Consider the following 26596-nt stretch of genomic DNA (forward strand, 5'->3'; position numbering starts at 1 on the left):
TCCCATGCTGCAGGCACCCCGGGGTGCTTCTGAGGTAAGTGTAATTCGGATAAACTACGGCGCCAACAGCTCAGCTGCTCACATCAAAGCGCGACGCCCGGCTGGGTGGGGGCGAGCGCGCACCCTCGCCGCCCCCGCCCCCCGTTTGGCGCGCGGCCGCTCCCCCCCGTTAGGTAACCGCGCCCCTCCCCCTTGCATAAGCGGGAAGGGGAGGCCCCGCCCCGGCCGGGCCCGCGCGGCGTCGCACCGCACCGCAGCGGGGAGATGCCGCGGGCCGAGGCCGGGACGCTCGGGGATGAGGAGCCGCTGTCGCCGCTCGCCCGGCAGCGGATGCAGGTCAGGAGGTTGGGCCGGGGGAGACCGGCCCCGGGGGCGCCTCGTCCGCCGGCCCCGCCGCTAGCGCCGATCGCCTCAGGCGCCGCGTGTGTGGCCGCCCCCCCGCTCCCTCCCCCGCCGCCCCCTCAGCCGTAGCGGGGCCCGCCGGGGGCTGGGCCTGGCCTCGGCAGGTGCCGCTCACTCGGCACTGGGCGCGCCTGGGGGCCCGGAACCTTTGTACAGCGCCGGGCACCGCCGAGCCTGAGCCCCTGGGGAACACGGAAACCCAGGGACCCGTTGGCTCCGCGGCTGAGCGGGCAGGTCTCTGTCCAGCCGCTGCCCGGCGAGCCCCAGCGCGGGGTGCGAGGCGGCGGCGGGAGGGCGTTCCGGGTCTGGGCAGGAGGCGGCTGCGGGAGCGCTCTGCCCCGCGGGAGCTCCCCAGGGCCCGGCTCGCAGGCTGGGGAACCCCTGGGGGGACGTGCGTTTCACTCGCGGTTTGCCAGCACTTCCTTGCCGTGGGGTGACCAGACGTGCGGTGTTTGGGTGGTTGGCCCGCACGCCCACCGATCTGTGGTCGGGACCCCGTTTGTCCTGATAGCTCGCTGCGCTGGCAGCGCTCGGCTGCCGGTTCTCAAAGTGTCCTTACACCGGCAGCACCTAGCTTGCCATTAGACCAGAAGGAACTGCTGGCGGTGTGTGCTTTGTGAGCATGGACACACCAAGAGATTGCTAGGTAAGGGCACATTCCTTTGGGAGGAAAGCTTCGCATTTTGGGCTTCAGCTATAAGGCATGAGAAAATCCCAGCAACAGCATTTTTTTTTTTAACACTGAAGTGTTTGTAAAATTACATGCTGTTTGATACACACACTAGTTTTCAAATGATTTGTTCCTGTTGCTCATTACGTGGAGACAAGTTACAGGAGCTGAGTTCTAGTGTAGTATGCTTTATATTTTTCTCTGTCATTTGTGTAGGAGCACACACCTAAAGAAAACCCCAGTAGGAACTATGTATCAGAAAAAGCTGAAGGAAGAGCAGTGTTCGAAAAACAAGTGAAAGTTCTTCTCACCCCGTTATCCATGGAAGAAGAGAAACACAACAAACGTCCGCCGCAGAAACGCTTACTAGAAAAGTTTTCTAGTAATGAAGGGCCTTCAGAAAGAGAACCAAAAGTCAAAAAATCCGGTGATGATCCCACAACTCACCAAATAAGAGATGTATCCTATAAGGCTTCTTCCAGTCCACGAGGAGTAATCCCCAGTATGTCTACACTTCATCATAAAAGTAGCATGGTGTCACCCACAAACACCTCCATTACAATTGATCATGATTCAGAAAACAATTGGGATACAGACAGTGAAGGAAGTAATTCTGATGTCTGTCTGGTAAGAAACCAAACGTTTTTGTTTTTTTGTGTGACTATATTCTCTTTTGCTTTTAGCTTCCTCAGTATATTCTTAGCCTCGCCCTCAATTTGTCTTATTTGGCATCTTTCACATTTTGAAACTTCAAGTATTGATGATTTTGTAAATGGGGAACTGTTTGCTCCCTAGAAAATAGCAGAGGGAATACAATTATTTTACTTCATTTTTTTAAAGATAGAAAAATAAGACCACGTTTTTCATAACTATTCAAGATCAGTTATTCATTTTTACATAGCCCTCTGTCTTAGATCTTTTTCTTAATGATACATGTTGGCTGTAGGTAAATATTAGTTAACATAATCAATTATTGACAGTCTGTAATGTATGAGAGACCATTTCTTGCAAACAGTTGTTCCTAAACAATCCTGATAGCAAAAATCCAACCTAAGGTCTTGATCCTGCCACTGACTCCACATGGACCTTTCTGAGTGGTATCAGTTTCAGGATTGGTTCCTAAAAGTTTTCTTATCAGAAAATTATTTTATTATCATACTGACCAGTATTGTCTTGTCATTTCCATGTGCTCTACTGTCTGTCTAGCCATCTATTGTCTCTTTTCTTACACTTAGATTGCAAGCTCTGCGGGCAGAGTCTGCTTTTTTGTTCTGTAGTTGTACAGGATTTAGCACAATGGGTTCTTGGTCCATCATTAGGGCTCCTAAGTGCTATGGTAATCCAAATAATAATTTTCAGAATGTACTGCATTCAGGGCCGGCGCTACCATTTAGGCAGCCTAGGCAATCGCCTAGGATGCCAGGATTATTGAGGGGGTGGCATTTTGTCGGGGAGCGGCAGGCGGCTCTGGTTGACCTGCCGCAGGCACGCCTGCGGATGGTCCGTTGGTCCACGGCTCCAGTGGAGCTGCTGCAGTCGTGCCTGTGGAGGGTCGGCTGCTCCCGCAGCTCCGGTGGACCGCCCACAGGAACGCCTGTGACAGCTGCACCGGAGCCGCAGGATCAGCGCAGGGGGCGGCAAAATGGCCGTGCGCCTAGGGCGCGAGAAACCCTGGCGCTGGTCCTGACTGCATTTGCCCTTTTCTCTAAGGTACCAAGAAATAACACATTTGCATCCAGTATTTTGCATATGAATATAACGGAAAGATATATATCTGAATAATTCTACTCTTATGAAGAATTTAGCTACCTTTAGTTCTAAAAAGGACTCAATTTTTGTATAAAACATACCAGAGACAACTATTATAAGACAGCCTAATATCAGTATTGTTGTACATTTTTCAATGTTGTGTAATTGCTCCATGCTTTCATTTCTTGTTTATCGATATAATAAAGATATTATTGAAATAATTTTAATATCCATAAAGCACTTTGACACAAATCTTTAATGCTCTGTCTTCATAAGTGTGTGCCTAAGCTGTGTGTGCAAAACACTCCTATCCTGATATAAAACCATCTTGACTTCTGTCGATATGTGCAATTAAAGGTTTTCTAAAGTTACCATATTGACTTCCCCCACATTTTTCTTCAGATCTTCTTCAAAACTCAGCAGATGTGCCTTCAAGAAATTTAATTCAGTCACCATTCCTTAAATATCAGTCTTTGGGGCTGGTCTGTTTTATCCTTTCCTGTTGTGATACATCTTTTTTTTTGGGGGGGGGGGGCAGGGAGGCAGGGAGAATGTGTCTGCAGTAGGGTAAAACAAAGAATCCACAGCTTCTCTTTGTATTAAGGCAAAATGTAAATTGATATTCATGTCTGTGACTGGACATTTTCTGGCCACACTGATGGAGCTCTGTTAAAGCGCTACTATTTAGGAGTATGTTGTAATGTGCCACTTCCCCCTTTTCCTCCCAGTTCTGTTTGAACTAGTTTGTCAGCTTTCTAGTGTTCTGTGCCTTTTTGCTTTTAGTGACCTCATTCATACTATAACAGTTGTTTGGAAATGGAGGAGCATCAGGTACTCCTCACTATAAAGTAACATTTATTGTAAGAAAAGCTTGGAACCTTTTTTAAAAAAAAAAAAAAAAAAAAAAGCCATGCAACTTTGTACAGTGCTTTATTTTCTCAAGAGTCCAGGCCTTTTTGTGCACTCTGTGTAATATCCTAAACATTATCCTACAGAGTAATTGCTTTTATTTGTTTTGCAGGATGGATCTTCACAGCTGTCAGCCTACGAAAGAAAAAGACTAAAGAACATTACAGAAAATGCTAATTTTTTTGCCTCTCTAAAGCTGCTTGAGGTTTGTATGATTTCTCCTTAGAGTAAGAATAAAATAGTCACTCTGAATGTAATAGAAATTGCCATACCAAAACTAACTCATAGTTCACTTAGTTATGAAACATGCCTCTAACACTGTCCTATACCAAATGCTTCAGAGAAAGGCATAAAAACTTAACTGACTTTGCAATTATATATTGCAGTGATCTGCCACAGTGATCTGATTATGCTTTGTGCATACTTTTTGACAGGGCTCTATTTATTTATTTTTTTGAAGGTGGGATTTCATTCATTAATATTTATAAAGTACTTAAATTATGGAAAGCATTATAAATGCAATGTATTACACTGCTACATACTGGAGGAAGTAATCCAACAAATTAAAGTAGTGACATTTTAAATGTTATCTACAGATGCGGCTCCTGCTCTTCCTCTCCTTTCCAGATTCCTTCTCTCTCCTGTGTACTGTTCTTTCTCATAGGTCTACTCTGGCATTAAGGAGTAAGCTTCTTCCTTCAAAGTCCACTCCTTTGCTCACCCAGGGCTGGTTCTGAGCAGTCTCTGCTGTTTCTTCTCACAACAGAGCTAGAAAAGCTGGAGCTGGAACTGTTCAGTCCAAGGTGCAGAGGCACAGAGAGTTCTAGCTGGGAGGAAATAGGGTTTATGATCACCAAGACTCAATCTCTGTGGTTGGGGGAGGAGGGAGTGACTTGAGAAAATCTGCCCAGATGTCTCTGAAGAGCTTAGCAGAGCGGAGACAAGTTTAAGCCCCTCCCCTCCCCCCATGTAGCACATTGGACTCCTTCCTACCTGTGCACACAAACCACTCTAAAGTTCCATGTGTCTGAAGAAATAAAACACTAAACAAGCACTCAGGTTCCCCCAGTTTGGTCTTTATCCCTGCAATTGTATGATGAATTCAAGTCCCATAGTGATTATAATTTTAGTGAGTTAAACTGCTGATATTACAGCTTTTATATATCTAATACTCTTCTGAATCGTATTCATAAATTGAAAATCTAATATAAGTTTTTATGTATCGGCATCTCTTTTAAAGTATGATTTCTGTTCAAAGTCACTTTCTGTGGTGCTGCTTCTTTAGGATTTTGTTTTTCTTATCACTGCAAAATGAATACAGCTATAGAATAGCAAGATGGACTGTATTCTGTTCTTGTGTGCCAGCCATGTTCTTCAGTGAATTTTTTTTGGTAGTGGGTAACACAAGAGGCAGAAACTGCACAGTTTGAGTTTTGGATTTACTTTAGTTTGTAGAATTGGAAGTTAGGAAAATTTGACTGATAAACTGAACAAATCAGATAATTGAGAGAGAATACACAGAAAACTGTAATTTTTAGTCACTCCATAATCATTAGTTTCCTTTAGTTAATTGCATTGCACAAAAATATTCCAAAAACCCACTTGTTCATCTGACTATATTTCTTACATTTCTTTAAAGTCAGCTGCAAGACTTCGCAAAATGGCAACCAAAGGACAATCTCATGGAATCAAAAGGTAAAATAACCATATCTGAGATATGCATCAATTTTTTTTTTGCTAATTCTACTTTTGTCATTATATATGTATGGAGTACATATTTAAATTTGGATCTGCTGTTCTCAAATGTAGCCACCATGGCCGCATGTGGCCACCAGGGGCTTGTCTTGCCACCACAGCCTCCTGGACTGTGATGGGGGATGGACCAAAGCAATGGCCCCTGCCCTGAGGCTGCCAGCAGAGATTGGATCCTGCCCCCTTCTGGAGAGACAAATGTTTGAGGAGTAGGCTGCTAGTGAGTTCCCCACCTTCCCTGGAGTGCCATCCATTTCTCCCCTGCCCTCCCCCATCCATTCTTCCCATTGTCTCTGATCCCCACTGCAACCATACCCACCTCCCTGTCCGGGGCTTAATTTGTCCCAGGGCTTTCCAGGGCTGAGTAAGTCTTCCGCTGTGAAAAGTGATATTTGTATGTTTGTTAATACCATTTTTCACAGCAGCAGACTTACTAGCTAGCAAGTCTTTTAAAAAAGCAACCCAAAACACACAATAAACAAGAACGTGCAAAGCACCTTATTTGTGTTTCTGTTCCGTTTAGTTCCAGTAAACAATAGCAACAGGTGTACATTATTTTTATTGAGTCTGCAAAAAAATCCTAACATAAATAAATTGGAATGATTTGGGCATATATATGTTTATATTTATTTCTGTCTTTCATAAACTTAATTAGAAATTTTAGATAAAATTGTAACAGTGGTCACTAGCAAGCGAGGCCACGAAAAAAATTTGTCGTGAGAACCTCTGATCTAGACCACCAATTACCTTAAACTGTCCATGTCATTTCTCCATTGGTAGGTTTTCACTCAGTGTATTTCTGTATCTCATCTCTTTTTTTAAAAAAAAAGGAGAAATAATGGTAGTATGAATGTCTTTCTGGTTAAAATATCATGAAAGTAGCTATTGTATTTTCAGTGAGATTTCAAGAGCAACTTGTTCTTATAGAATCATAAAATTTTAGGCTGGAAGGGACCTCGAGAAGTCATCTGGTATTGTAGCTAGCTTGATGGCTAAGAAGAAAAAAATCAGTCTGATAATGGAACAAAGGGAAGGGGAGCTGGAGAGGAAAAATTTTAAAAAGGATAAAAGGGAACATTAGGTATAGGTATAACAGGTGTAGAAACACAGGCATTAAGTAAAAATAGGAAAACAAGCTACAGGGCAGAGGAATAAGAAGAAAATAAAATACAGTATGGAAGATTCTATAAAGGAAGACTAGTGGGTGGAACGGAGCCCTGGAGAGAGAGAGATTCAACATGTACATTTCAGCAACTGGGGGGTTGGCAAAGTAAAGGCGTATGTGTTAATGGGGGGGTGTATTAGGGCATTGCTGAAAGAGATCAGAGTTAAGCTTGCATGGGCAACCTTAACTTTGCATTTCCTGATTTCAGAAGTTTTGGGTTTTGCTCCACTCACTGTTCTGCCAGAGGATGACATACCGCCAACCAGCTTTAACTCTGTGTTAACTTAGTTGTTTGCCACTGAATAAATACCTAGAGTTGGGGAGAGAGGAGAACAGCGAGAGGGTAGATTATAACTGAAAACCAAAAGTGTAGTAAAGGTAAACATTCCTAGACAGCATAGACTGAAAACATAATGTGGTGTAGTAATTCTTTTGTAGGCAAAAACTGTAAGGGATTGGCGTAAGTATATTTGGTCCTGTCTCAGCACATGGGCATGGACTAGATGACCTCTTGAGGGGGTCCCTTCCAGCCCTACATTTCTATGATTCTGTGATCAAAACACATTTCTAGACTGAATCAAAATTATTTGTGATATTAGTCTGGGTCAGAGCTCTAGAAATAAAAATCCAAACCAATTTTGGATTCCTTTACCCTAGGAACCCATTGCTTATTTGAATATATATTGTTTGACTATTTCCATTCCTCTAGAGTTAAGCCCCAAAAGACAGAAGCTGAGACAGTACGTCGAAGATCTATGCGCTTACAAAGAGTAGATCCATCAGGAGTTCCATTGCCAGAAATTCCAGCACAACCAGAACCAGTAATTGATGAATATGTAAGATGGTGAAGGATAAAGGAAGAAATACAGTACAGTGCATATTTGTCAGCTTTATGAAAACATGTTCAATTTTTATTTAGAGATATTGAAATTTGTCATAAATCTGAATGGCTTTGATTGTGATAATATTTATTCCTAATTGCTAAATAAGTTTTATTCAATAACCTGGAGATACCTGAGAAGTTTTGCATGCAGTGAATAGTATGGGTCAGATTCTTCCACCTTTATTCATGTTGAGTAGTACTTTGTTCCATGAAAAGCCCCATTGGCTTCTGTGGGGCTTCTCAAGAGCAGGAGAATATGGCCCTGTGAAAGTGATCTAGGGTTGCGCAGAAACAAAGTAAATTTTATTCAAAATGATCTCAACAGAGCATGCTCGGAGAAGTTCTATTGAAAGGTAAATCTGATGGCAGAAGTGGAGTGTTTAATAGTGAATTCTATGTCCTGAGGCTCAAGCTGAAGAAATAATACTTTCCCACTTCTGCGTAACATTCTGTCAAGATTCTATAATGTTACGTATGTTCAGTAGTTCATAGACTCAGAATTGCGGCTGCGTTAATTCACATTTTTCTTGTTCGTTTTTTGTGTTTTCAGCATATCTTGAATCTAACTTTTCATTAGCTTATTTTTTCCTGAGACATGTACTGCCTTATTTGAGGAAGTTATACAGCAACATGTAAAATTATATTCCTGTGTGAGCTGATAATTTAGGTTTTCTGTAATTACTATGGAAATAATGCTAAACTTCTGCAATATAGTTGTTGGAAATAGTGCTTCTCAGAGTCGGGAGAAAAGGAAAGGGTATAGGAGGCCACTTGTTTACACACTTGTATTTACTATTTCCCGCCCTTCTCTCCTGGAATAAGATGTATTTTGATATGAATTTCTTTTTGTGCACATTTTAATATTGTGAAAGGATAGATTTGTTTGTGGCATATATAATTGCTAAGTAGCTCCCTTTCCTTATTAATTTTTCTAGTTGAATGAACTGGTTGGGAAGCTGTAAAAGATGCACAAGGTATTTAACATTGTTTCTGCCCTTTAAATAGCCTCAGTTGCCACCTGGACCTCTTCCAATGGTACCTGCAAATCAGAGTAAGAATAGTGAATTAACGGATGCGTTTCTGGATACATGGACAAAGATAAGTCAGGTATCCGTCATAATTTTTTTGGTGCATTTAGCCTGAGCTCATAATAACTTTACCTGTAAATTTGTGCCCAAATTTAACTTGTACTTTTTTTTTCTGTCTTACAATGAAGATAAACCCTAATGATACTGAAAAACACATATGTAACTTAGAAAGGTAATCTATAAACAATTTATTTCTGTCAATTTTAACTTTTTGGGGGGAAATATCTAACAATTTTATGATGTTGCCTAGATACAAAGCCAGTCTGAGTCATATGATCCTGAGTGAAGATGCTGTTACAAAAGTTGTCAAAAATAGAATATATTCTGTGGCTATCCATCCTTCTGAAAACAGGACCTTGGTGGCAGCTGGAGACAAGTCTGGACAGATTGGTCTTTGGGATTTGGTAAATTGCTTGCGTGATATCTCTTTGGGGGAGGAGAGAGTTGTGTTTAGGATTCATCTGTTGGTAATCTTATTGGGGGGGAGGGAAGTCAGATAACTGGTGAGAATGATTTTAGTAAATCTGATTAGTAAGCAATTACTGAATCGAGGCTCCAGTTCTAAGGTGGTAACATCTGTGAGACAATATTGTTTTGTGGGGGTAGGCAATACAATTTTTATGTGCATGAGATTGGGATGATGGCAATGAGGGAATCATGTCATCTCAACTAGTGAAAATACAATTGTTATGCCATCACACACTCACATGCATTTATTTATGCTACGTTGTCTCTCTTCTCTCATCAACAGAAGTTGATCCAATAAAAGGTATCACCTCACTGACCTTTCTCTCACATTGTAGAAAATTACTGAATATTTGTTAGCATATCAAAACTACTATTTTTCATATCACCTTGACTCTGAAATCAAATTGTCTTAGTTATTCCTACAGTCAAAGTTCTTGTCTATGTCCTTCTCTTGTGACTTGATTATTGTAGCTTCTTTCACTCTGGCCCTCCTGACACCCCCGTCAGCTCACTCAGGTTGATACAGAATGAAGCTGCTACTGTAATTTTCCTTATCCACTGTTTTGAATGTGCCAGCTCTCTCTCTGTCTACTCTAGCTCCATGTTTTCTAATGCATTATATTCCAGCTTCTTGTCCTCATCTTTAAGATCTTTTACAATTCTGCCTTTTACTACTTTTTTGCAAATATTTTCTATTGTCACCATCCTTTCTATTCTGCCATAGATGCCCATCTTAAAAGCCCATTTCTCTCTTCTGCAGCTGTTCGCTCTTCCTTTCATGCTGTCCCTTATACATGAAGCCACCCTCTCTGACTTAGTGTGTAAAGGTGCTATCTTAATAATCCTCCTCAAGATCCATTTCTGCCTTATGCCTCCAAGAAATCAGTCAACTAATGTTAGCTAGATTAAGACACTCAAAGATGATAATACCAGCTGTGTATAGGTTTAAAAAATCTTCATAATTTAGAGCTGTCAAGTTGTGCCAACCAGTTATTACATGATGAAGCGAAGTAGGATCCAGTGGTTCTGATTCCAGTTGTCCCAGGTCTGGTTCCAACCTTTGCCATAGAGGCACCCTTTGTGACTCCAGGCAATGCATTTAGGGTGAAATCCTACCTCCATTGAAGTCAGTGGCAAAATCCCCTTTGACTTTACTCTTTAGCCTCTCTGTGCCTCAGAATAATAGTAAAATGAGAATGGGAATAATAGTACTCCCCTACCTGACAGGGATGTTATGAGGATAAAAATATTAAAGATTATGAAGTGATCATGTACTAAAGTAATGTGGGACCCACAAGATTGTTGATCTCTTAGGTACCTATTTCCATTATGCTTTTCCTCTATTGTTTGTTAGAATGTAAGACCAATTAACAATTCTAAGAGCAGAGGCTATATCTTTATATATGCTTGTATAGCACCCTGCACAATGTGGTCACATTCTTGATTGGCGCCTTTGGTCATTGCCCCCCTCCACCTCTAAAAATGACATAAGAACAGTCGTATCAGGTCAGACCAGAGGTCCATCTAGCCCAGTATCCATCTGCCGACAGTGGCCAATGCCAGGTGCCCCAGAGGGAGTGAAGCAAACAGGCAATGATCAAGTGATCTCTCTCCTGCCATCCATCTCCATCCTCTGATGAACAGAGGCTAGGAACACCATTCTTTACCCTTCCTGGCTAATAGCCATTTATGGACTTAGCCACCATGAATTTATCCAGTTCCCTTTTAAACATTGTTATACTCCCAGCCTTCACAACCTACTCAGGTAAGGAGTTCCACAAGTTGACTGTGCACTGTGTGAAGAAGAATTTCCTTTTAATTGTTTTAAACCTGCTGCCTGTTCATTTCATTTGGTGACCCCTAGTTCTTGTATTATGAGAATAAGTAAATAACTTCTCCTTATCCACTTTCTCCACATCACTCATGATTTTATATACCTCTATCATATCCCCCCTTAGTCTCCTCTTTTCCAAGCTGAAGAGTCCTAGCCTCTTTAATCTTTCCTCATATGGGACTCTCTCCAAACCCCTAATCATTTTAGTTGCCCTTTTCTGAACCTTTTCTAGTGCTAAATATCTTTTTTGAGGTGAGGAGACCACATCTGTACACAGTATTCGAGATGTGGGCATACCATGGATTTATATAAGGGCAATAATATATTCTGAGTCTTATTCTCTATCCCCTTTTTAATGATTCCTAACATCCTGTTTGCTTTTTTGACCGCCTCTGTGCACTGCATGGACATCTTCAGAGAACTATCCATGATGATGCCAATATCTTTTTCCTGACTCGTTGTAGCTAAATTAGCCCCTATCATATTGTATGTATCGTTGGGATTATTTTTTCCAATGTGCATTACTTTACATTTATCCACATTAAATTTCGTTTGCCATTTTGTTGCCCAATCACTTAGTTTTTTGAGATCTTTTTGAAGTTCTTCACAATCTGCCTTGGTTTTAATGACCTAATGTAATTGTTCTCTATATCTGAGTTCTGTATCCATCAAGGATAAGACAAGTTTAGTTTGCAGTAAGGGAGATTTAGTTTGGATCTTAGGGCAGAACTTTCTAACTGTGATAGTTAAGCACAGGAACAAGGCGGTTATAGAATCCCCATTCTTGGAGGTATTTAAGAACAAGTTAGACAGAGACTTGTCAGGGATGGTCGAGAGATATTTGCTCTTGCCTTAGCATGGGGAAATGGACTAGATGACTGCTTGAGGCCACTTCCAGACCTGCATTTCTATGGTCGTATGATATTGCAGATCAACAGAACAAAAAACAAATGCTTTTGCCGTAAGCCTGGAATCTCCCTTCTCCGGTGGAATCAGGCAGAAATTATCACATTACCCCATACAGTTGTGTATATTAGAATTCTCATAATGTGCATGGGCAATAGGACCTACTCACCCTCTTACTCCAAATGACTAATGATAAAGGAAAAGCAAATGATACTTTAACCTCCTCAGGAAAGCTCGTCCACAAATGAAGCTTGTGTTACTAATTAAGATGCAATAGCTGTCTTGGCTTTCTCTGAATTCAGTCTAGGTTTACTGAGGTTAGCCCAGTTTTGGGGCAAAGAATAACATCCACAGAAGGAAGATGGTACTAGAACCAAAAAAGAAGCATTTGACTGTATTTTAAATTTTGGTTGGATGCTCTAGTGGTATTAGCAGATAAGATATAGGAAAGTTTTACTGTTCAGTTTTTAATTCCCAAATTGAATGTAAACCAAGTCTAGCAATAAAAACAATCCAATGAGATAGAACTTAAGTTCTAGCAGAAGTTGCAGCTCTTGCTCTCTGGGAGGTACAGTAACTATGAAATTGACAGTAAATGTCTCGCACATGTAACTAAGCCAGTTGTACAGTGATGAAAAGGATGAGGGGAAACAAAGCTTGGGCCTGTCAGTAGTATGTTGAACTGTAAATCATGAGTAAAATAATGCACTGTGCCCTCAGGCAGAACTCATTGACATCACTGGCAGTTTAGCCTGAGCAAGGGCTCCAAAGACTTGCCTCAGAGAGGCTGAAATAGGGCAAAATTTACAATTTGGACTGCTGGAAGCAGCCTTGTTCTATTAATTTACCTAGCAGCATGGATTTGTTGCTATATGCCATCATTCAGAAAAGAGTAGGAGAAAGCAAATCAATATTAGTTGTGATACAGAATTGAGACAAGTAACTTTTTGAAAGAGCAATAAATGTAAAAGTAGAAATAACATGGTTAATTTAACATTCTGTTAATTAAATCTTTTTATTTTCAGAACTGTAAATCTGAAGATGGAGTGTATGTCTTTATACCACATACTCAACCAGTAAGCTGCATGTATTTTTCTCCATTTAATCCTGTTCATCTGCTGTCCCTGAGCCATGATGGAACAGTACGATGTGGCGATGTTACCAGAGCTGTCTTTGAAGAGGTGAATGTTCATGCACTTCCATTATGCATAAGTCTCCTTATGAATCTATCAATATTTATAGCTATGAAATATATTCAACCACTTAATACCAAAAATAATTTGTTAGCTCCTTGAGTTGCTGGAAAGTTTACCACTATTCCCTCATAAGGCTACATAAAATAACCATAAAAAACTTTCTCATAAAAATACAGCCAAAAAATAAATAAATTGGAAACCGCATAGCCATTCAAGTATCTGGAAAATTTGCCTTGTTTTTGATTTGACTGCAATATTTTAAGAGAACGTCCTCATGACAGGGACACCTTCTTTAAGTTTATTCTCAGTAAGGAAATCTGTTTCATGTTAAAATGAGATCCTCTGCATCCATGTGACTCTTTATTTAACCCAGCAAATCTCTTCAATTTTTTTTTTTTGAGAGAGTATATTTTAAAGCAGCAAATTGACAGTTTTTCTTTAGAGGAGCTCTGAAAATATCAATCATGATGCAATGTAAAACTTGTTAGCTTAATTGTTCTCACCCTTTTTCCCAGACAACTGCTTGGAGCTCCACAAAGGGGCCAACTGGCACATACATCCTATCTTTGTGGATCTTGGGAAGAGATTTTCAATTCTTCTATCCTAGTGGGTCTCAAACTTTTTTACTGGCGACCCCTTTCACATTGCAAGCCTCTGAGTGCAACTCCCCTAATAAATTAAATACATTGTTTAATATATTTAACACCATTATAAATGCTGGAGGCAGGCGGGGTTTGGGGTGGAGGTTGAGAGCTTGCAAACCCCATGTAATGATCTCGCAACTCCTGAGGGGTCTTGACCCCCAGTTTGAGAACCCCTGTTCTATCCTGTTTGCCTGGTCCTGGCTTCTTCATGGTCGCATGGCATCTACAAGAGGAGTGCTGCTAGTGGCCAGGTTCCCCTGGAGGGCATAGTAATGAAGTCTTAAATTAATGTTGCTTAAAGTACCACTACCTTAACTGTGGATAATTGCCACTATGATGGGAGACTGGCATGGACAAAGGCTTCTCCTCATTCCGAGTTTGTTCCTCAAATTCCATGGAGCCTGATCCTTCTTGGTGCACCTAATGAGGTGCTTCCCTGGGATTGGGGTGGGGACAGAGCCAATACTACCCACTTCAGTACCCAACTGAGATTTGCTTGGTGAGTCTTTCCTTTGCTTGTGGAAATAGTGTGATGACAAGACCTTATGTGGGAGATATAAATATAGGATTTGAAGTACATGGTATTTGCCATACTTTGCATTGTGTTCAGTCTATTGTTTCTATATAGGATATTTTGTACACTTCCTGTATTCCACGTGGTCTCATGAAAAAGCTACTTAAATGGGTCACTGCTGTTGTTTTAATTAATGTTACTAGTATAATTCAGTGTGAAAGGAAATAGAATTAATCTGCTTTAACTATAGCTATTGTATACTTCAATAGCTGTGAAGTATCAGTATGAAACTAGTTGATTAGTCTGATTTTATTTTTAACCAGTTGCATCTTGCCTTACATAAACTCCTGTTCTGTTCCATACTTAGGTGTACAGAAGTGAAGAAAACAGCTTTTCTTCCTTTGACTTCTTGGCAGACAATGCCTCCACGTTGGTGGTAGGACAGTGGGATGGTGACGTGGCTGTTGTGGACAGACGGACACCAGGAACAACTTCTGAACTTACTGCAAACATTAATTCAAAGACAACAAGAACTGTCCATGTTCATCCAGTGAACAGACAGTATTTTATTGCCGCCGGTGCAGTGTATGTACTTCAAAATGTATGAGAGTGATTTGTGTGCTTTAAGAGCTCTGTGCAGTGGTTTCACAGGAAGGCATTGGGAATCGGCTGTAAATGGCATTGGGTTGGGGAGAGCGATCATCTACTGATATTTATAATATGGAAGTTAGTTTTTTAGCCTAAATATGTATATTCAAGGTTTTCTGATCATTTAGGAAAATGTTCTACAAAGAAACTTAAAATCTGATATAATTTGGCTTTCTGTAATATTTTGATGTTGGGAGTAAGAAAAGGACTTTATGGGACATTTTGTTTTTGGGAAAAGAGGATTAAAAGTACTAGCACACCCGCGGTTGCCATTTTCATGGATGGTGCCACTTCAGAAATGAGTAGCATCATTTTTTTTTAGTGATCTTATGAAGGAATTGACATTTGTCATTACTGTTGCCTTTTGACTGGTATAGGGCAGGACATACTACAAATTCTAGCTGTTAAAAGGCAATTATTATTGTACTTAGGTTTTTTAAGGTGCAGCTAGTGCACTCTGTTCCTCCACTTCCATGAAAGTAGAAACGGAAAATTTAAATTTTAAAGATTATGCATTTGCTTCACTTTATAGTAGTTATGTAACTACACGTTCCATACTGAAACCTGTCATAACATTGCGTGGTGTGTGTGTCTTGCAGGAATGTTTGCATTTTTGATACACGATACCTTAAGTCTAATGGAAACAAGCCCATAAGTTTTTTCAGTGGACACACAAAGAGTGTTGCTTCTGCGTATTTCTCACCTATTACTGGTAACAGAGTGGTGACAACATGTGCTGATGATACGTTGAGGTAAGGGTGTGGGAAGGAAGATAATACAGAAGTACAGTTCACTGCCTAATATTTGTTCTTGATAGCTTTTTCTTGACATTTTTAAGTAGAATTTCTTAAATTTTGTTATAACAAATGATTTCTTTGCTTACATTTTTGCCCTCATTTCTCTTTAGAACCTACAACTGTGACCATAAATAGACACAGAGACAAGACTAGCTTTTTTAAAAAACTGGTTAATGAGTCCATGTATAGCAGTTACAAGTGCTGCGATTCTGAATTTCTTCAGTGTTGCTGCTGAAAGTCTTACAAAACAGCTGGTGTTTTTATATGTGGCCTGGAGGTGGATAAAGCATATGACATAATTAGGACTGAATTCATAGCTTGGACTGTATTTTTAAAAAGTCTCACTTTTCATGCTGTCAGTTTTCTGATCATTATTTAAATAATCTGGACATCTAAGTATCTGATTTACATCACAACTTGGGTACTTAAATGTTTAAGTAACCTAAATTATATCACAGAATAGTAGGCACAAAATAGGAGGCCTGGTTAAGGCTAGACTGAAAAATCAGGCCCTATACAAAACAGTGTGTGTTTAAAAACAAAATTGTATTCTTTCAAGAATGTGTGCAATAATCATACCACTGTAACTGACATGTCAGAGAGAGGTGGATGAGAAGTCTGTGAAGAGAGCAAAGAGGAAAGCACAGCAGGCCTCAGGTTGCAGTAGTGCACTGGCTTCATCTTCTGGCCTTGCGCTTTACCCCTGTTTTATTCACGGCAACAACTTTTGCTCAAGAATTGGACTTTTTAGCCACTTGCAATGCTGCAGCACAACAGACAGTAACTGAATTGTGTTGGGGCTTACATCATCATCTTTCAAAATGGATGGTTGTGATTACTTCATAAATTACATGTATGTGTTTAGATATTAATTCTGTGTGGATCGGAGAAAATGCAGTTACATGAGCTCTTTGTGTATTACTTGCAATACATCTTTACAGCTCCATATGCGCAAGAGATATTTAAAGACCTAGCCTTAAAAAGTAGGGTGTGATATGGAACCAACCCAGTAGTAATCTTTGCAGTTCGAACAAGACAAACATAGAAGTTCAGATGTTTCAGATATATTTTCAGAAGAGCATAGTAGTAGTGGGGGTCTGTGAGCTTTTTACTTTGGGTAACCCTCTACTCCATAGGTTTTGGAGCCAGGAACGGGCACCAGCGCTTACATAAACTAAGGTTAAAAGGGACCATCATGATCATCTAGTCTAGGAGTTCTCAACCAGGGGCCTGGGACCCCCTGTGGGGCAAGGGGGGCTGTGAGCAGTTTCAGGGGGTCCGCCAAGCAGGGGTGGCATTAGATTTGCTGGAGCCCAAGGCAGACAGTTGAAGCCCCACCGTGTGGGGCAGAAGCCCGGGGCCCTGAGCCCCACTACTAGGCTGTGAAGCCGAAGCCTGAACAACTTAGCTTTGCAGGGCCCCCTGTGGTGTGGGGCCCCAGGGAAGTTGCCCTGCTGGCTACCCACCCCCTAATGCTGGTCCTGACTTTTAATCTATTGGGTATGCAGAAAAAACAGTTGTTGTGGCAGGGTTGGCCATGAAGTTTTTATAGCATATTGGAGATGGGGGCTCAGAAAGAAAAAGGTTACGAATCCTTTGCCTCTGACCTGCACACTGCAGACCACAGAACCTCAGCCATCCACCCCTATAATAGACCCCTAACTTGAGGCTGAGTTACTGAAGTCCTCTAATCATAATTTAAAGACTTCATATTACAGTCAACTTTTTTTTTGGGGGGCGGGGGGGCGGGCTGGGATAACCTTGAGTGGTGCTCTGACTCCACATGCCAGGTCTCAATGCCACTCACTCGAATTTGGGGGGCGTGGATATAGGTGCTCATAGGCCAGGGCATTAGGTTGCTGGTGTGACGGGCACCTGAGAGGGGAAGGGGAAGAGGAAGATCAGATGGAGGAGCAAATCTCTGCCTCCCGCTCTCCCTGTTTAAATTGCCCTCTGCAGCCCCTGCTACGCTCCAGTATTGTAAGGTAACAAACTAAAGTAACTCTGTTCAAAAAGACAAACACTTGCTTTAGAAGGCTTATCTGTGAATAGAATCAGGACTTTAACACCTGTCGCTGAATTGGATTTCACAAGTGCAGAACCGATTACTGTATTCCAAAACTTATATTGTCTGTTTCCTGACTCTGTACTTAAGCATTTTACAGGTAAGTCTTGTTTTTAGTTTTGTGTGTGTGTGTGTATATATATATATATATTATTTTTGATGATTTGCTTTACTTCACAGAGTCTATGATACCAGCTCTTTATCATCTACGATTCCTGTTCTCACTGCTGTCAGGTAAGTTACATATACCAGTGCTAAGGATCTGACTAAAGGATTGTGGCTGCTTTGAGTTGCTGTAAAGCTAGCATAACCATTTGGTGGAGAGAGCTGCCAGGTAGCAGAGAGCTGTCCTAGTGGCTTGTACTCTGAAAAGCAGGCATGGCTGGGGCTTGCCTAAACCTGGTGATTCTCCAGCTGCTAGAACAGATATTGATGTCCTAGGCAGCTGCATAATTGAGAGCAGCCCTGATGCTGTACTTTATTAGATGGAGGACTAGCTTTGGTCCTCAGCTAAACTTAGGATCAGGGTTGTGTATAGCCACCGTGCTCCAGGCATAGCTTGGATACAGCCAAAAGTTGAGTCCAGTAGATTGGTGAGGAGGCTTTTAATATCTTTTTGTGTAACTAAAGTATTAAAGCCTGTTATGTCCCTGTGCTTTTGAAAAGTTTCCTCATGTTTCAGGGTGTGCTCTCATTGGTGTTTCTTTTATATGTTTTGTAATTCTAAAAATATTTTGCAGTTGAACAAGATCCTCAAAGCAAAACATTTTGATAGTAAAGGGCACTGCTTATAAGTGGAGATATCTATCTTCTCCTTACTCCCTTTTCTTCATTCCCGCTTTGCCCAGGCCTAAAGCTTGCACATCCTTTCTATGAACTATAAAGGCTGGACTCCCTCCATCAAATCAGTTGTTGCCTCCTCTGGGGTCACCGAGGGGCTGGTATTAGGTATGGCTGGCCTGAAAATTTAAAAATTTGCATTTTTTAAAAGGGTTTAATGGTTTTCCCCTGGATTTGTATCAAAAGACCATCCCAGAGCTTTGAGTACCTTTTACAAATAGTTGCTGCTTATGTCAGAGGATCTCTTGCTATATTTTTCTTGCCTGTAGTCCTCCTTTTTGTCCTCTTACAGTCCCTTCCTCTAGAAGGCCTGGTGAGAGGAAAGGGGTGGATCTTATCATTAAGGTACACTTCTCCTCTGATCTGTTGAGGAGTAATGTTGAATGGTTCTGAAAAGTACCAACCTCAAACGAGTTGAATGTGATGATAGATGTGTGGCTAATGGATGCTCTAAACAAGAGCACTTGAAATGGCAGTATTTAAATATGCAACTTACTAAATTCAGTGTTTGATTTTCATGTTTTCTCTTTCATTTTTCTGAATAGACATAACAATAACACAGGACGGTGGTTAACTAGGTTCAGAGCAATATGGGATCCTAAACAAGAAGACTGTTTTGTGGTTGGCAGTATGGCACGCCCAAGGCAAATAGAAATCTTCCAGGATACTGGTGAACGGTTGCACTCTTTTTATAACGTAGATTACCTTGGCTCTGTTTGTTCCATCAATGCCGTGCACCCTACAAAGAATATCTTAGTGGGTGGTAATTCCAGTGGTCGTCTCCATGTTTTTAGGGATTGAAAAGGTTGCTGAATTGTTTTTCTACATAAAGTATGTTTGTTTCTCAGGACAAAAATATGCATTAAAAGGTTTTAAATTACATTTTATTATTTTGGAAACATTCTGTTTTTGGGTTTTTTTTGAAGTTCCAAATATTATATCTGTAGCAGTCCTACCACATCAACCTATGGTGAGTCATGTGTATTCAAGTACGGGAAAAGCTGCATCCATAATAAAAAGTCCTATTTCCTAAAGCCATTTTAAGTATGACCTTTAACAAATATTTATCACATATAGTTTTAACATTAGACCTTTTCTAGACTGGGCCTCAACTTGCTCTTTTGATGTAATACATCATGATTGTGGCTTTCCTGAAGTTTACCTTAAGCTTACTATACAACATAGTCTGTGTTTTCAATAAAACATATTAGTTTAGTAAAATGTCTGACACTGGGCCATGAAATGTTACTCCCAGAATTGTTTAATATTGGTGTGTGTATCAATCAATGTTGTCAGGTGCTCTGAGAATTGGGTAAAGAAGATGATAAATAGCAATACATTGAGATGATCAGTTGTTTTAGGATGCTGCATTAGGTGGGAACTGTAATTTTATTTAACCTCTTCACTGATATTTGGAGATGGAAGTAAACAGCACTTTGATGAAATTTCACAGATAATGTTGAGAGATGTAGAGCTGGGGGTCACTGTGTGCGTTTGCTGTTCTGGTAGCACCTTCAAACTTGTCTCAGGGATTAAGGTCCCATTGTTGGAAGCACTGTACATCTGTAACACAGACAACAGTCCATGCCCCAGAAAGTTCACTTTCTACAACTGAGCTAGGACACAACGGCCTAAATACAGAGAGGATGGGGTGAGTTTCTTTTAGTATTGGTTGTAGTATTGCACCTTCTAATATGAATGCTAGATCATCATCGCCGCCTTTGACAGGAACAGCCCCTTTTATGAGGGGGCTGCAGATGTTTCACACACACTCCCTTAGCATCCAGCAAGGGCAAGGGGTCAGAGTTGCAGAACTGCTCTGTGTTCATAACACTATTGTGTGAATGGGCTCAGACTTCAGAAGGAGGGCATTGTGTTTCTGGTCCTGCTTTCAGCTTGTTCTTGATGGCCCAAGGCTGTCCCAGATGTGGGTGATTTTTTTTTTTTTTCCTGAGAATTGAGAGAATTCTTGGCAACAGGAGATAACGAGTTACTGGGCCGAGGGGAGATGGTCTGGGTCAAACCTCTCAGCGGAGGCAGGTTCAGCCTCACTGCACCATATTCTCAGACTGTGTTTTGCAGGGTAGGACCTCTAAACCTCTTTGCATAGATACCCCCTACTCTGCTCTGGGCCACAGCTCACTGCCCTCCTCTTCTTTCCTCCAAGGGCACAAAGAGGTCTGGAAAGGAAGGAGTGGAGCTGCCTGGGAGCCGAGGAATCAGTGGCCACAGGCCCTTCTGCTCAGGAGAAGCTGTGTCTGAAAGAGTTTAGAGCTGTGGGTGAAGACTTGCACTCCCTGCTTGGCCCTCTTTCATTTTCACCTATGTGTAAGCAGAGGCTGAATGAGCTCTCCCCTGACAGTGAGTGGTGAACTGGGGGAAAGACCTCAGAGCCACCTCTTTGCAGAGACACTTATTCTGCCAAGGGGATCAGCAGACAGACCTGCATTGCTGAAGTGATCGATTGTGGCTGTTTTGGGTTAAAATTCCCTCTAGTCACACAGTAAGGATAACATTTCATTACCACTGCATTCAGTCTTAAGGCAGCCAGACTATCCTTAGTGAGCCCTAATTGGGGTGGGGGTGTCACCCTAACTTTAACCTCACTCACTGTCAGGAGTAGTGATGCCAAATGTAAGAGTCGGGGGTATTTAAATAGGTCCACACAACCGGGCTTAAAGGCTGTCAGAAGCCATTTCATCCTCCCCCATCACTGTTTTAAGACAGCTGACTAGACGCATTGGAGAGGCCTGGCTCCTTCTCCGTGATATGCTGACCTGCGGGCCCTTACCTTAGCCCTGGCACAGAGACAGTGCTGTGGTGAAAAGACAATGCAGGAGAGGCAGCAGCAGAGGTTCCTGGCTATCCTGTGAAATCACTGAAGAGCTGAGATCACCGAGAACTGGATGAACCTGAGAACATCGCTGCCACCATTACTTCTGGGGAGGTGTGGCAGTGACAAATAATAGCAGAGATACTGGCAGGCCACCACCCCCACCCCTCAGGAGCAAGCGGTGAACCCCACCAGACACGTCCCTGGAATCTGGGGCCATTGCTGACCTCAGACAGCACGAGTGGGTTTCCAGAGGAGGAAAAAGGAGAGTGGCATGGTAGAGACCTTCGTCCCTTGAACAGCACCAGGTGAGAATCAGACAACAAGGACACTGCCCAAGATACTATGAGGTGGGCGTTTTACTACTTTCAAATCACCGTTGCGGGGTTTTTCCAAATTTAATGCTGTTTTCTTCTTTAATAAAAGTTTTCTTGTGTTATACACAGACGCAAGTGAGGAAGTATTTGCAAGTGAGGAAGTATTACCTCTTGGAGGTACCCAGGGTGGTGGTTAGTTTTCCTAGATTGCTGGGGGCAGGGAACAGAGTGGGTGTGTGTCAGGCCAGTTCTGATATGTATAAAGAAGAACCTGTTGCTTGTTGCTGCCTTCACTACCTGGCAGAAGGGTTCCACTGATACCTGATTCACCCCACAAACTACAATGTGGAATAAACTTTCATTGCTCAAGTCTAAGGCACTTCTGATTTTAAGGGATAAGTGAGTCCTGCAAAAGTCAGCTGAAATGAGGTCACTTTAACACACCATCTCACCACTCTGTTACAGAATAACCTCTGCAGTAGGTAAGCAAAAACGTTGTGCCATTTTCTGCCTTAAATTTCCAGCCTGGCTTGGCCTTCACTCTTGAAGCTGGATCTGAGAGCCATTTTCAGTCCTGCTTAATTGCTGTTGCTTCAAAATGCAAGTGCTTTGGTATTCACACTCTGCATATAAGCAGTGTGTAATGAGTTGAATTGTGATCAGTTAGCCATGCCCAGCAGAACAGGAAGAGGGATCAGAAGGTGGTAAGTGTGCCTGTATTTCTGATTTGTTAGATTCATCTTTCTATATGGGGTCAGCTTCATTCTGGCAGTAATACATGTGTATAATGTAGCCTGAATCAGCTCTTTGGTTAAGTTAAATGTTTCAAAGGATGGATTTTTAGAAAACAAAGCGAGTCAACAAGGATGAAGGCAAAATTATTAAAAGCCATGCAGATGCATATAATGATACAGTGAAATGCTTGCATTAGGCTTATCGGTGTTTGTAATTTTGGAATTTCTCTGCTTAAAGGGCCAAATTCTGCATTGATTTTTTTTTTTCCCCCCAGTGGGAAGTTAGCGTAACTTGAGGGTGCAGAATTTGGACCCATTGTGTTTAAGGGCCAATTTTTTCAGTTCTTGATCAAGTAAAACTTGTTGGAGCTGTAAAATATTAACTATCACCAGTCAAACGAGCAATTTATTTAAAAATAAAAAATGCCAACTCTTGTTTTCATGATACTTAAATATTTATTTAAATTTAAAAATACTTTTCATGACACCAATGATTTTATGCTAACTACATATTGAATATGTAGAAAAAGGTACATTATTTTGGAGGGGGAAAAAGTAACTTGCAGTATTTGGCACATGAAAGTTAACTTCTATGAAAACTAAGAAATTCACATTTTCTGGTATTTTTACCCTCTACTGCTTTAAAGATGCAGTACACTTTTCTTTTTTAAGAGTTTTGCTTCCTCTGATATAAGAACTATGGAAACAATGTTTTATACAAAGGACAGATACAACTAACAGCTAGCAAAACATTAAATATATGGCACAGGGGGAAAAATGTAAGATTAAAAATAACTAATTGTCATGGTTTTAGGATAAAATGCTAGGTGAAAACAGTAAAAGGTTAAACAAGGTATGGTATTTATTACTATTCTAAAAGCAGATTGATGCAAAAGTTTTTCAAGGTTAATATATCTTGTGTTTTTTGAAAAATGAAAATGTTTAAAGTACAACATATTGGAGCTGCACCTGTCACTGAATGATGATGTATTGTTATGACAAACAAATAGTATTAGCAATTAAAACAATGGAATACTGCATCTTTAACCTAGGATGAAAAATGTTTAGTTTAAGACTATCACTCACTGCATAGAAACACCATTTACTACAGACTGAGGTAGGAACACTACGCTAAAAGTTAATTTTGCTATGTTGCATAAAACAGTATATATCCATGTAAAAATCTAGCCTTTTTTCTCCTGTGGTTGGCATTCACAACTTAATATTAAACTGAATGCAAAATCTTTTTCAGCTCTTCTGATAATCAAATGGTTGTGGTTAATTTTTGAAGTAAAAGTGACATGAAAATGTGTGTGTGTGTGTATGTGTATGTATGTATGTGTATGTATATATGTTTTTTTTTTTTAAAGATCTGACAGACTGGTAAAATTTATTTATTGCAGTGACAAATAGTCTGAATCTAATCGACTTTAAGATTATTCTCTATATTGATGATTGAACATTTGGCAAAAGAGCACAATTGACAAGTTCAGGACAAAATCATAACTCATCTTCAAAGGGAATCTGTGTGTGTGCACGCACACCAGCAGTGCTTGAACATGTGTGCAGAGATGGTTGAAGGTGCAGAAAATGTAAATCAGAGCTTTTAAAATTAGGTCTATGGCCTCGGCTTGCTTAAAATCTCTCCCTGAGATGAAATGAAACTCTTGCTAGTCTGTTTTGTTAAATATGCCCAGCTTCACAAGAAACTTTACAGTCGTGATTATTGCTCCCCTTACAAATGGGCTGCTATTTTTGCCAGGTAATAAAAGATTCAAGTGTTCATGTCACAATAGAAATTAGTTAATTACACTTTTTTCCCTTAAGGACAGATCTCATATTTGTCTTGGTTTTTTTTTTTCAGTGCTGTCCTCCACTTCTGTAATTTTGCTCTTTCCTTTGAAATTTTTCAAAAAATCTTTTTCCAAAACAAGGAATGGGTTAATCTGCCCTTGGCATTCCATTCTACAAAAACATTTATTCTCAAAATAATTGGCTTACTCCAATCATTTTGTATATCACACTATTTTCATCTAATCCATAAAGTTTAAAAAAACACTGGATTAGTATCAGTAACAAAATGCTATTTTGTTTAAAATATAGGTTGAACAGTTTTTTTTTTTATACAAAACAAATACAACTTTCTGAGGCAAAATGTATTCCAAATCAATCAGGTCTGATTACTAACTACACACCCTGACTTTGTAGAACATAACTGAGTACATTTTATCTACTATCCTGGTATATTCAACTCCCACTGTAGTTAGGGATTTAACACCTCTATGGTAAACGCCACTGTGGTACACTAAAGGTTCAGGGCTTAACATATTCGGAAAAGGTCTATGTTGTAGACTAGGGTAGGTATTCACGTCTTTCTATGCTATTAAAGGGACAGACACTGCCACTCCTGGCTTTCCTGCCCACTCTGTTTGTGAAAACATTTCTAAGTTGATAATGGTATTGTACCAGATCACTTTCTAATGAATAAACCATTTGCCAGTTAAGATGCTCTGGTTAGTAAAAAGAGGATCTCTTTAAAATAATTTGAAGGTGGTAGTGCTGTGCACAGAGGCAGTTTTAATAATGAAACAATACACTAGTATTTAAATTACAACTCAGTAGCACCATTACTAAAGCTCCTGCATAATACAATATCTCTAGTTTTGAACTAGTGTCTCTGCTATTGGCTGACACTAATGCAATAATCAGTAGTAATAAAATAAATTCCTCTTATTTGATACTTTCAAAGTAATACATCTATGAAAATTAAAATCTTAAATTACTCTGCAAACTTCAAAGATTAAAAACTGAATGGTTGAGTACTTCAGGAAAGTGGAGCTCTAAAGACATGTGTTTTTAATCTGGCACAAATCTATCCCTTTCTTCTTCCAGGAACAAGCATCCTAGGGCACAGTGTATTTTGATTCATGAAAGGAGGACTTAGTTTATGGGCCGATGGTGCCACGATGTGTCCCATTTGCTGGGAACTGGTAGCAGGTATCTTCTGAATCCACCTGGCTAGTTATTAGGAAGAGTCATGCCTTCAGGTGTCAATGAGCAGGCTCAGCACGGAGCGGACTTTGCAGGCAAACCATCGCCTGAGGGGACAAAAGTATTGATAATGGAATTGTTCAAACTCGGGGGTCTGGCGGATATCACGGAAAAAGGCAATGTCAAGGTCAGACTCGGTAAGGATGATCAGGAGAAGGAGCAAAACAAAGAGGAGTCCAACTGTCACAAGGAGCAAACGGAGGACACTTAAAACAAACTTATTCACCTGTGCAGCTTGTGTCCCGCCATTGCCACCAACACCCTGACACAAGGCTCTGAACTCGCTTCCCATCTCATCAGCCTCAGCTGCAGTAGGTGTGTTGGCTTCAGACTCCTTTTCTTCTTCAATACTGCAGGGGGCGCCATTGATCTGCCTGGAGAGCAGCATCAGCTCCAGGCTGTGTTCTGCCACGGGCGTGGGAAGCAGGCTGTCGGCAGGGCTGTACGTCTCATCGGAGATGACTGCCACTCTCTCGCTGCTCTCAGCTCTGCCACTCCGCGCATGGGACATGAAAGCGTCGCTGTGTGAGGTGGAACGCACGGGGGTCGAGTGAGCGCTGTCCCTCAGAGACTCCAGGCCTGGGGAGGGAAAGAGAGCAGGGTGAGAGATGTGCAGGAGCTAGGGCCTTAGTTACTGGGTGTGAAGCCCTTCTTGTGTATAGAACACCGCACCTCGGGAGCCTAAACGGCTTTGCAAATTGTAGAGACACAAGGTGGCTCAGGTAATATCTTTTATTGGACCAACTTCTGCTGGGGGCAGCGGGAGAAACTTTCAGGCTTACACAATGCTCTTCTTCAGGTCACACCTAAAGAATTAAGACTGAGCCCCTGCCCTGTGGGTCATTATTATCCCTGTCTTACAGAGAGTGAAAACATAAGAATGGACATACTGGGTCAGACCAAAAGTCTATCCAGCCCAGTATCCTGTCTACTGACAGTGGCCAATGCCAGGTGCCCCAGAGGGAGTGAACCTAACAGCTAATCATCAAGTGATCTTTCTCCTGACATCCATCTCCACCCTCTGACAGACAGAGGTTAGGGACACTATTCCTTACCCATCCTGGCTAATAGCCATTAATTGACTTAACCTCCCTGAGGTTAAAACAAAGCACAGACAGGCTCTGGCCCCAC

General features: G+C 41.1%; 2 protein-coding genes across 7 annotated transcripts in view; one reads left to right on the forward strand and one right to left on the reverse strand.

Annotated features, from left to right (window-relative positions):
• Positions 1 to 239: 239 nt before the first annotated feature.
• Positions 240 to 19412, forward strand: WDR76 (WD repeat domain 76). Of its 2 annotated transcripts, none has more exons than XM_030577206.1 (13): positions 240 to 336; positions 1289 to 1699; positions 3843 to 3935; positions 5370 to 5425; positions 7357 to 7483; positions 8536 to 8637; positions 8747 to 8790; positions 8869 to 9022; positions 12852 to 13007; positions 14548 to 14765; positions 15428 to 15580; positions 17871 to 17924; positions 19076 to 19412. In XM_030577206.1, exons 1-13 carry the CDS (start codon positions 265 to 267, stop codon positions 19329 to 19331), a joined length of 1896 nt encoding a protein of 631 aa, XP_030433066.1. In that variant the 5' UTR covers positions 240 to 264; the 3' UTR covers positions 19332 to 19412. The 2 variants fall into 2 exon arrangements, with proteins under 2 accessions (XP_030433066.1, XP_030433067.1); XM_030577207.1 differs by lacking the exon at positions 240 to 336 and adding an exon at positions 948 to 1048.
• A 32-nt stretch (positions 19413 to 19444) lies between these two features.
• FRMD5 (FERM domain containing 5) overlaps positions 19445 to 26596 on the reverse strand; it is a 292045-nt gene continuing 284893 nt past the window's right edge. For 3 of the 5 annotated variants that reach the window (XM_030577209.1, XM_030577208.1, XM_030577214.1), the window contains exon 14: positions 19445 to 26044. In XM_030577209.1, the coding sequence (XP_030433069.1) occupies positions 25458 to 26044 (587 nt within the window). In that variant the 3' untranslated portion in view covers positions 19445 to 25457. The remainder of the gene's footprint in view (positions 26045 to 26596) is intronic. The other 2 variants (XM_030577211.1, XM_030577210.1) reach the window with 1 other exon arrangement.

Source organism: Gopherus evgoodei, chromosome 10 (assembly GCF_007399415.2).
Source record: "Gopherus evgoodei ecotype Sinaloan lineage chromosome 10, rGopEvg1_v1.p, whole genome shotgun sequence".
NCBI classification, from domain to species: Eukaryota; Metazoa; Chordata; order Testudines; family Testudinidae; genus Gopherus; species Gopherus evgoodei.

Bases quoted from the DNA above. Each gene is read 5' to 3' on its own strand.
- WDR76 (XM_030577206.1), top strand. From the start codon at position 265: ATGCCGCGGGCCGAGGCCGGGACGCTCGGGGATGAGGAGCCGCTGTCG. The intron at 5,426-7,356 runs GTAAAATAACCA...CCATTCCTCTAG, and splicing joins CAATCTCATGGAATCAAAAG to AGTTAAGCCCCAAAAGACAG. The intron at 17,925-19,075 runs GTAAGTTACATA...TTTTCTGAATAG, and splicing joins CCTGTTCTCACTGCTGTCAG to ACATAACAATAACACAGGAC.